We start from the raw sequence: 11,256 nt of genomic DNA on the forward strand, positions 1-11,256 counted from the left end.
AGTGGTGTATCTGCTTGATTTTCAGGATTAACTTTGTAGGGAATGCAGGTTTCATGAAACTTCACGTCACGAGCAATCATATTTCTTCTTGACTTCTTGTCCCACAGTCGGTAGCCGTTTGATGCATATCCGACCATGACGGTTTCATGATGCCAAGCAATTTCTTTCGATGTTGGCTGGGAATTCAAGCGAACGCCTTGCATCCGAAAATTCGAAGTTTTTCTAGACTTGGCTTCAGACCGTACCAGCATTCAGTTGGTATCATACGTCTCGGCAGGGCTACGGTAGGACTTCTGTTCACCAGGTACACGGCAGTAATGACAGCTTCTGACCACATCTTTTTCGGGACTTGATATTCGATTAACATCGTGCGGACCTTCTCAACAATGGTTCTGTTGAACCTCTCCGCAACGCCGTTTTGTTGAGGCGTGTAAGCAACGGTTGGTTCGATTTGGATACCTTTCTGTGAGTAAAAACGCTTTTGGTTGTTAGAAAGATACTCACGGTCTTGATCTATTGTTAGTTTCGAGATCTTCATGTTGAACTGCGCCGTTACCATTGCTTCGTAGTTGCGGAATCGATCAAACACCTCCGATTTTCTCTTAATCAGGAACAGCATTGCAAAATGGGTATGGTCGTCAATGAAGGAAACTAAATATTTCGAACCATCCCACGCAGTAGGTTCGATTGGTCCGCATACGTCCGAATGAATTCTTTCCAACGGCCTTGTTGCTCTAGGGCGTGTGCCGTTGAATGGTTCACGACATTGTTTCTCTTGCACGCACGCATCACAGAACGGCAGCTTGTCTGCTCTGAAATCAGCACCATCCACAAGATTGTTACTTATGATCGCTTTCATTCCCTGTTGACTCAGGTGTCCAAGCCTTCGGTGCCACAAATTGGTCGCTTCAGTTTGACATATATTTGCCGAAGACACTGGAATGTTTACCTTGATCTCGTACAGGTTACCTCTCAAGTTCGCAGTAGCAATGACTTCGTTGTTTTTCTTTGGAACCGCAACGGAACCGCAGAAAATTACCACAACGCCTGCCTTCACCAACTTTTTAACGGACATCAGGTTGTCGCGAAGCTCGGGGACATAGAGAACATCCTTCATGTTCAACGACGTGTTCTTGTTACTGCTTCCGACGATGGTTCCAACCGTTTTTTATGTTTCTCCGTCCTTCGCTACTTGAACCACAATGGGTTGTTTCATCTTGCGAATTTCCGAGAATACTGCCAAATCATTCACTAGTTGGTCGCTTGAACCCAAATCGAGCTTGAATACCACCTTTCCACTTGGTGCCTTTTCAATCTTGTGACTTGCAATGAAACTGCATTTCGTTGATCTGCCGAATTAGCTTCACCGCTTTTCTGCCGACAGTCCTTCTTCAAATGGCCACGCTTTCCACAATTGTGACACTTGCCTTGGAACTTCGTAGACTTGCGTTTCTTCTTTCCAGAAAATACCGCAGCCTTGATCTCACCTGAGTCTTCGTGACGTTCGGTTCTTTTCAGGTTGGTCAAGCAGGACAGGGTAATTGGTAAATGAGTGACCAAACGGGTTCCACACAGTTCACCACTACTGTTATCTTTGTTATCTTCACGTAGGCTCTTGGTCTGTTTCACTTTAAGAAACGATCGATAGATAACAGTAGTGTGCGAACAGGCCTTTTATCCCGATCGCTTCTCGATCGTCAGCAGCTGTAGCCGGTCAGCTGATAGTGTAGATAGAATATAAAAATAGAAGTTAATAAACCGTCGCGTGTACAACACGTATTTCAATACCGTAAAAATATATGTACTCTGTTCGCGTAATAAAATAGTTTTATAAATTGAAGTCCGCCACGTTATTTTAAAGTGTGTCCGAAGGAACCTGAAGAAAGTAGTGTCGCGCGAACACAAGTCTTCTGCCAATAAGCGTTGCTTCACGAGCTCCAAACTCAACTCTTCCTCAGGAATGTTTTCCAAGGCCTTCACGAAGGGGTCATACGCATCCGGTAGAGTCTGGAATAGCGAAATGACCAAAACAGCTTCCTCGACCTTCGCCCCAGCGGTATTCAGCTGACGGATCAAGTCTTCGGACACCAGCAAGTGCGCTTTCATCGAATCACCATCTATCAACTTCAGACGATTCAACCAAAGATGAATACTAAGATGAAACTGTCGGAAAAAAAACTTTCTATTTTAGTGTCCTCTTTCACGGTCCCTTTCATCCATTGAATACCCCTCGTATTCAAGGTAATTTTGTGGTTTTGCTGCCCCTTCGTAGAGATGAAATTTTGCGCTCATTTTTATCAAAACAAACACACCAAAATCAGAGGTGTCCCATTTTTACCCTTCTTACAAAGAAGGGTATAGATATCACTTGAAAAACCGACTATCGATCCGAGGCCCGGAGGGCCGAGTGTCATATACCATTCGACTCAGCTCGACGAGATCGGAACATGTCTGTGTGTGTGTGTATGTGTGTATGTGTGTATGTGTGTGTGTATGTAACGAAATGAATGCGCTCACGTTTCTCAGCAACCGCTCAACCGATTTGGACAAACTCGGCGCCAAATGATAGGTCTTGGGGTCCCATTGAACGCTTTTGAACGGTTTTGGAATAGGTGAACCGGTTCCGGAGATATGGCCGGAATAAGATCCGGTGAATATGGGCCTTCACGCTGGATTTAACGGAAAACGTATCAAAACCATCATGCGACACATCAAATTACTACAGAATTCAAAAATAAGATCAATGCAAGTCGTGTTAAGTGTTCCAGACCACATTGGACACACTTGGACATGTTCCGGGTACCCCGGGGAAGTTGCTTGAATATGAATTGAATTAAAACCCATTAAATCACATTAAAATACGATGATAAGGTGATTGGTAGCCTCATCAAATAGACTACACCCGGATATATTCCGGGTACCCCCAGGCAGTGGCGTACACACTTAATTCAGATCACCGAAGTTGGTAGGATTTTACCGGGTTTTTGAACAGCAGAACAAGTCGGTAAAATTTTCAAATGACCGTTGCACGTGAGAAATCAAGAAAATGTATAAATTTTATTTTTCATGAATAAATGGAGCATACATATGTACAAGCTCGGAGTAAATTTTCTAAAAATTGGATTTTTCACTGATTTTTAAACTTATACCGAAAAGTTCTGTAGTTTAAAATTTACCGAACAACGGAGGCCTGGATTAGTGTGTAGCGTCACTGGATGACACGGGGGTGGGGGGCTTGGTCACTGATAATGACAATAAAATAAATAAACTTGAATAAGTAAGAAGGGTCTGATCACACCATAGGTGGATAAATTCGGGTTTTTTTTATTTAGATTTGCACCCTAACATAGTCTACGCGATTGAGGTCATATTTCCGCCAAATTTGACCTACAATGTACGAAATGAAGTCGTCCTGCAAAGGCTTGATCGTTCTCACGGGTTGCCAGATTTTTATTGCCGGAATTTGTATCCACCAGACTATGCGGATAGTGACTATACTCTATTATGTGCTGCGAATCATTGAACTCCAACTGCTCAATGTATGCCATCCATTGAAAGTAGCATCCATTTTTAATCCGAAAACCTTTCCGAAATACCATTTTCCACTTGTTCAAACGAAAACAGGAACATTCATCCGCAATTTGCCACCCGATTCGCTATTACACGTTCCTATTCCATTTGCTTCGCGAACGTTATGCGGTCGTTTGAATTTCTGAATGTCGCTTGCATCCGCTTATTTAAATATACCATAAAATGCTTGTCATGGTGGCAAACATAACGGGGATTCGGGGGGGCTATCGCATCATCGCATCCCGATAGTTTACTCCAGCTTATGGCATATCAAACGAAAACAAACAGAGTATCTCGTTTTTATCCCGGCGCTTGTACCAATAGTATAAGCTCGTACAAAAAGAGTCAGAGATATCCAAACAGCCGCACAAAACAAAAAAAAAGCTCCGAATGGACAGTGAAAGCCGAACCGGAGAATGTGAATGACAGTATGCAAAAAAAAAAAGAACGCGGTAACGTTTACTCTGTTAGTAAACATCATTTTCATGCAGATTTTCTCGTTTTTTTTTCTCTACCTCGTCGCATGACTTCTCCGGTTTGCCACGTTTTCGTTTCGTTTGCAATTTTTTTCCCGGTCATTGCGTTCGCGCCACGTGACATGTAGTCGCGCATCCGATAATGTTTCTAGTAAGGTCCTGTAGCATTCGAAGTATGGTTAGACTCAACTATCAGTCAAAATCCGTTTAAGATTAATATAAGAGCAATGTGCTGCAAAATCCTTGATTAAAGCTCGGCCGTTCGCGACGATTTTGACAAAACAGCTTTCGACATTATCACGAAATGAAAATGATCCTCAAAGGATGACATGTCATTAGCCAGTGACGAACATGAGCATGGTTTGTTTTCAGTTGAATTTCTAATTAAATGAATTGTGTAAAATTAATCCATAGAGCCGCCAAAGTTAACATGCATCTACATTCTCAACTGCATTTATAACAATAAGTTAACAGGTGGTCTATGACTATGACAAAATATGAATGGGATTTTGACGATAGTTTAGGTGAGAGTCAATCCTGCCAGTGACAACGTCAAACATAATTTTGTCAATCTCGCGTCAAATCGGTCAGTGACATTGAAGAAAAAAACTCAGCACGGTCGATGAATCTAACTCAAATATGAGTTCAGTTTACTGATAAAGAAAATCGACAGTGAGCATGCATAAGGGCCTATACGCGATGATCGATTCTCTTCGTCGATTTTCTCTTTTGTTAATAACTCGCTAGATTTAACGTTCCTCGGTGCGTTTGATGTTGCTTTTGATAGCCAATACAACCTGTTACTACTCTGCATTGAACAAATTCTAGAAAATTGTTTCACTTAGTTGTAGCAATGCAAAGAGAAAATCGATGAAGAGAATCGATCATCGCGTATTCGCCCTTATGCATGCTCACTTTCGAAATGTCACTCGTCTTTGAATGACATTTATAAATTTTTATTCAGTGGTTTTTGAGGATTTAAACAAACGGATCTCAAATTTGACCCAGATTCAAGCAATTCAAATCTACCGATGTTCATCCAATCCTGTCAATCGGACAAACTTTCACCAGCTTTCAGCAAACGGACCTTCCCCTTCCAAACTAATCCCCGATTGACGACTATTTATTTTCCGATTTTCCCCGCCCGATGCCATCTGTCTATCCTGTATCGTCATTTGCTTTAACCGTTTTTTACCCGGTCAAAATTGTTAGAATAGAATTGCGGCAAAAAAAAATGTCCAAAACTGTATTCACTCACCAATTTTAATGTGTTCAACCGTCTCGTCAGCATCGCTATTGTACGCATGGAATACACCAACATTCGCGCTCAGAACGAGCACCAGTAGGAACATTCTTTTCCTATTTATCATTCTGACATATGCATGCGCTTGGCTTGGCACACACGTTTCTAAAGCACCATACAAAAAAAATAACAGGGTGGGGGGAGATGATTTTCACGGAACGACCACTGCTGACAGAAGACACCGAGCACACTCACACGCCGTAAGCAGCTGACAGATGACACACTTTTCGGTTCGCTTCTATCTGTTACGCAATGTCACACAGTCACGATTTTATGCTCTACTTAAATCAAAGTTGGCTTTGTTTACTTTATGTTTGACAAAAAGTAGGCGCCGGGTGTTGTCAAACAAACGCTTCGCGTTTGTTGTTGTTTATACTCTGCAGCAATCAAGTAAATATTCGTTTTCAAGCTAGTCGATCTTGCTCTTCTTCTTCGATTTTCCTCCCTCTTTATTATTCGTGAGACCACTTGAGATTTTTTTCCCCTTTCGTTCGAAATCAACTTTCACTACATTCCACGGCAATTTTCACCTCATTTCCATCAGCAGCACTCGCATGTGCCGTTGAGTAACGAAATTGAAATATTTTCGATCGGTTTCGATCGAATTTTGGCTGGGAAATTCCACTTTTCCAATGCACACTATTTCCAATAGAGGGAGAAAATTTTCACTTTTCCTAGCAGAACGCACGCGTGTGACACTTTTCCCGTAGTGACAACTTTTCACGACGGCTCTTGACTTTAGACTGCTGTGTGCGATGATGGGATGAGGATGAAGATGAGCACAGTTTTCCTCAGCGGACGGACAGAGACGGTGCTAGGTATACCGTGCGGGACCGAAATCCGTACACCTAAGCACGAGAGAATCATTAACGGTCAATACTAAATAATGCTATCACATTATGCTCTGTATCACATCTTTTTCCTTTACATTTATCTTTATTTTTCCAATATTTGCAAACACCAGGTCTTAAAATTACCTTTAATTATTAGAAAAAAGGATTTAAATTGCACATATCTTGAATCAAAATCCGTACAGCGTTTTACGATTGAATCAAAATCCGTACAGTTTTGAATCGAAATCCGTACACTGTGTTGAGGATGAATCAAAATCCGTACAGTCATGAATCAAAATCCGTACATGAATTAAATCGATCCAAATCAATGAAAAAAACGTGTTGCTATCTTGAATAAAGTATTTTTTTTTGTAGTTGCTTGGCTAAGAGTCCAAAACAGCTATATTCGTTTAAATACACTAGTTTACAGCATATTTGAACTTTGTACGCTGATTGTCATTTCCCATGTAAAATCGTGCGCTGAATCCAAAAATGTAGTCCAAAAAAATCTCGGTAGGATAGTTTTGGAGAAATAGGGGTAAGAGAGGCATAGTGAACAGGTGGGGCATAGTGAGCATCGCGCGTGCTCCAGCTTGGACTTCCGGCCGTTCAGAACAAATTTGTTGGCTGTAGGATCAATATCTTAATGATATTGATCCTACTACCAGTTGATTTGTTTCATGCAGTTGGAGATCCAGAGCCAAAGTACGGGATGCTCACTATGCCCCACCTGTGCACTATGCCCCTCCTTCCCCTAGCTAAAAAATGAAATCTCACGTTAAAAAAAACTAAAACACAAATATCTCTGGCTGCAATGAAGTAATATTAATTATTTTAACGCCAAATTAAACGTATTATTTCGATCGTTATAACACTATTTTTCCGTGAGAGTAATGGTAGAACCACCATAAACATTTTAATTTACATTGCTTAAAAACTTAGCAGAAATTCAATTTTTCTTAGGAAAACTTAATAAACAAACTATTAACTAACAACAATACCATCAATCTCGCAGACAATTGATGTTCAATTGATCGAACGAAAAAATTTCTTACCTCTAATTTAGCGTTAAAATAATTGATATAATCTCATTACAACCGGAGATATTTGTATTATAATAATCAAACTTGTTTAAATTGATTTTTCATTTTTAGCTGTATCTCAAAAACTATCCTACTAACAATTTTTTCGACTACATTGTTGAATTCAGTGCACAATTTTACGTAAGAATCATTCGTCAAAGATTCAAGTTCATTTTTTTTACTTTTACTTTTTTAACTAATGATATCAACGTTGGATTAATTGATGCTCCAATCGATTCAAAGGAGAGGTAACTGAATTCTTTTTATTTAAGAAGGTAACTGCTCTGGATTTTTATGCTAACTAATATCATGTTTAAGGATTAATTTCTTCCAAATTTTATTCTATACCAGTGCTTTGGGTTAAATATTCTTACTGGAGTTTTCCTCCGATCTCAACTTCGAGGTTTTTGAAATTTGACATGTGATAACGTGCAAGATGCGCCATACTTTGGAACTCCACCAACCCACTGGCATCAAGCGATAAATTAACCGGTTCATAAGATGGTAGCCCTATAATGGCGGATAAGTAAAAGAAAAATACAACCATCTTAGAAACCAACAAAAAAAGACAATGAACTGACATCAAGGATTAGTTTTTCGTTTTGCGCATGAAAATCAAAATTGGTAAAATAACGACTATAACTTAATTTAATTTAATGCGTCAAGAGAGTAATAATCATAAAAATACAGATCTTTCATTGCTTCTTTTCCACAGCTTTCTTCTGCTTCTTCTCCATTGTTACTATTGCCTTTTCAAGTTATAATGCTTTCTTGCTTCCAACCCTAATAAAAATAACCATAATAGAGAGCTTCACGACGTGTTCGGGGTATCATCCAAACCATTTGTGGGAAAGTTTACCCATCCGGGATAAAGTTCGTTTATGGTATTTGTTTATTAGGGAACTTTCTTTGCTCTTCTTCCTTTTCTTCTTCCTCTTCCTCTCTCGCTCAACCTTTTTCTTTTGTCGTTCCTCAATCCTTTGTTTCTTTGCGTTCTCTTTATCAATTTTCGCCCGCACTACTTTCATGTGTATTTCCGGTCATTCCTCGCTGGTAGCTACTGCTGGGAATGCTCTCTGGCCCATTTCTGTCTGCTCTCTGTATTTAATTTGTATATGCGTGTTGGTGATATCCTGTAGGGGAGCTGCGTTGTTTTACTTTTCGGCTGGTTCTTGACGCTCTTCATTAAAAGGTATTAATAATATAACGTTTACAATACGAATAAAATAAGAGAGTAGCGATTCAATACGGCATCTCTTATGGTGGTGAATTGAACGGCAAAATCCCTGGATGCTTCTCGGTAAGATTTCTCCGCACGTATTGCCACAGTCTTCTCCAAATCCTCCGGCGTGTATTTAGTTTCCATGATCTGCTGAAAAACATTGGATAAAGTAGAATCGTCATTAGTGATGCACAAGTGTACGGATTTAGAATCAGCTGTTATATATGGATCGAAATCCGTACAGTACTAATTTTGATAAATAAATACCATATGAACGATCCATTGCTTAGAATTGAGATATAAAACGATAAACACTAACCTTTTCGATCGACCTTCAGGAAACTACTTGCAAACATCACTGAAATACGGTTAACAAACTGAAGTTAATCCGAGAGATTTTCTTAGAAAATCGTTAAGAACGCAACCGATTGACAGAAATGCCCGACACGTGTTAAGTTTTTTATTTTTCTTATTTTAATTGCATGACATTCTGCTTAATTGTTGACGTAAACATTAAGCTAATGCATGAATGAACATGAATATGTATTCATGTCTAATATTTACATTGTTATGATGCATATAAATAAACAAATTCAACAGGGTGTACGGATTTCGGTGCTGTACGGATTTCGGTCCCGCACGGTATTCTTTCAGTTTCAATGAGATTGAAGTAACTAACTAGGTGCGGTTGCTTATTTTTGTGTAAGTTTGTCTAAAATTACCGTCGGCAGTTGGAGATGAAGATGATGTTGATGATGTTTACGAGAGTGAAAGGTGTCTTGGTTGTTGTTGGCTGGTGATTGTTGAGATTTAGGCTGTGTTCCATTTGGTGAGTTTTCATTTAAAATTGATGCTTTGAAACAGGGATGGATCGCTCTTTGGAGCATCGATCATTACATTTTCATAAAGAAAGCTTAACGTTAAGTCCAATTAAATTTTTAGAAAAATCCATCTTAAATAAATAGATTAATGATAGTATTTTCCCGATCAAAGCGAGGGGGGGCGACTCTATCTACGATGAAGGAAAAATTGTGTTTTACTGTGGTAGGCTGCGTGCACGCTGAGTAGTTAGAAAGAAGATTGATGACGATTCTGAAGATTTCCTGTATTTCGCGATGCAAGTAGATGCGAGAAATGAAAGAAGATTTTTCGAAGGTTGATTCCCTAGTGTGAGATTTGTTGGCATCTATAATTGAGATTTAAATGTGTCACCCCCTCGGATCAAACTTTAAAAATTTCACACCGTTGAGCCTAGTGTTGCAATTTCCCGGTCATTTCTGAAGTGTGAAGTGATGGAGGAAAAGTACGAAATGCGATACCACCTGGCGCTGAAAATACCGGAGAAGAACAATGTGCTGGAAAAGTGGTTATAAAGCAGTGCAAGTGCAGGTCGATGCTTATCTCCTGGATTCATGATTCGATGCTAGAATATGTTCTGGACAAACATCTTGGACTGAAGTTCCAGCGGAATGAAAGGCCGAGTTTTTAATGTTTGATGATATAAACATTATTTACACGAGATGTACACACATCGAGTTTACTGTTGCGAATGATAAAAATGGCGCACAAATCAGAAGGCTGATGCTGCGCTCTCGCTCTGCTACCGTCTCTGTCACTATCACTGTCACTACAGTATAGCTCTTTGCATCAAGGTGTGTAGTGAAAGGTGGCATGACCGTTGGTGTAACACTCCTCCTCAAGGAACACTGCCATCCTATGACGACAATCCCAGCACCCGTGGAAACTTCATCTGTTTGACTGAACCCACCGGTTTAGTGAGTACATCAGCCACCATGTCTTCAGTTGGACAGTACTTCAACTCGATGCATCCGTCATCACACAGTTGCTTCACGAAATGTCCCCGCACCTTAATGTGCTTGGACCGACGACTCTTGCGTTCTGACGTTACGAAATGGATACAGCTTTGGTAATCCTCTATCACTTTGAAGGGTTGGTTAGCTGTTCACCCATGTCCTTCAGCAAGCTCCGAAGCCAGATCAGTTCCTGACTAGCATCACTCAGCGCCACATATTCGGATTCCATCGAAGACAGTGCGACGCAACTTTGTCTTCGACTAGCCCACGATACTGCTCCACCGGCATAGTGGAAGACGAATCCTGTTGTTGATCTTCTTGTACCAAGCCCAATCGGCATCCGAATATCCGATTAGCTTTCCACCCGCGTCGCTGTACTTCAATCTCCACTCTTTCGTTGCCTTCGAATAGCGGACAACACGTTTTGCCGCTATCCAATCCGCCTCCGTAGGCGCACTCACTTTACAACCCAATATCGCTACGCTACAATACTCCGATAGTCCATCCCGTGCGACAGTTGAGGACTCTTATCTTCCGTGCTCTGGAAACCCTCTTCCATTTGTGTCTTTGCCCGCTTTGCATCATGGAGCCCAAACTTTTCTGCAACACGACCGATGTACCCTTCCACTGAAACACTGTACTTTCCATGTTCCTTCCGAATATCTAGTCCCAAGAAGTAATTGAGCTCTCCAAGATTGGTGATTTTGAAATACTGTTTCAGCACTTTATACACCGCTTCGATCTTCGCTTCATCTTCGCAACCAACCAAAATATTGTCCACATACACAATCAGGTATACACGTGTTCCATGAATCAGCATTGTGTACAGGCACGGATCAGCAACACTTGGCTTGAACCCTATTTTCACAAGGACACCGTTTTTTTTTTTTTTTTTTTTTTTTTTTTTTTTTTTTTTTTAACTCTTTATTTGTTCCAAATTCATAATAAATTACATT

General features: G+C 40.4%; 1 protein-coding gene across 2 annotated transcripts in view; it reads right to left on the minus strand.

The window, feature by feature from the left end:
- Grik (grik) overlaps positions 1 to 6,073 on the minus strand; it is a 57,944-nt gene extending 51,871 nt beyond the window's left edge. The window contains exon 1 of one of the 2 annotated variants that reach the window (XM_065236407.1): positions 5,305 to 6,073. In XM_065236407.1, coding sequence (XP_065092479.1) covers positions 5,305 to 5,416 — 112 coding nt within the window. In that variant the 5' untranslated portion in view covers positions 5,417 to 6,073. The remainder of the gene's footprint in view (positions 1 to 5,304) is intronic. The other variant, XM_065236408.1, reaches the window with a different exon arrangement.
- Between the last annotated feature and the right edge of the window lie 5,183 nt (positions 6,074 to 11,256).

Source organism: Ochlerotatus camptorhynchus, unplaced genomic scaffold (genome assembly GCF_037179485.1).
Source record: "Ochlerotatus camptorhynchus isolate MF236.1 unplaced genomic scaffold, CSIRO-AGI_Acam_v1.1 ptg000550l, whole genome shotgun sequence".
Taxonomy (NCBI): domain Eukaryota; kingdom Metazoa; phylum Arthropoda; class Insecta; order Diptera; family Culicidae; genus Ochlerotatus; species Ochlerotatus camptorhynchus.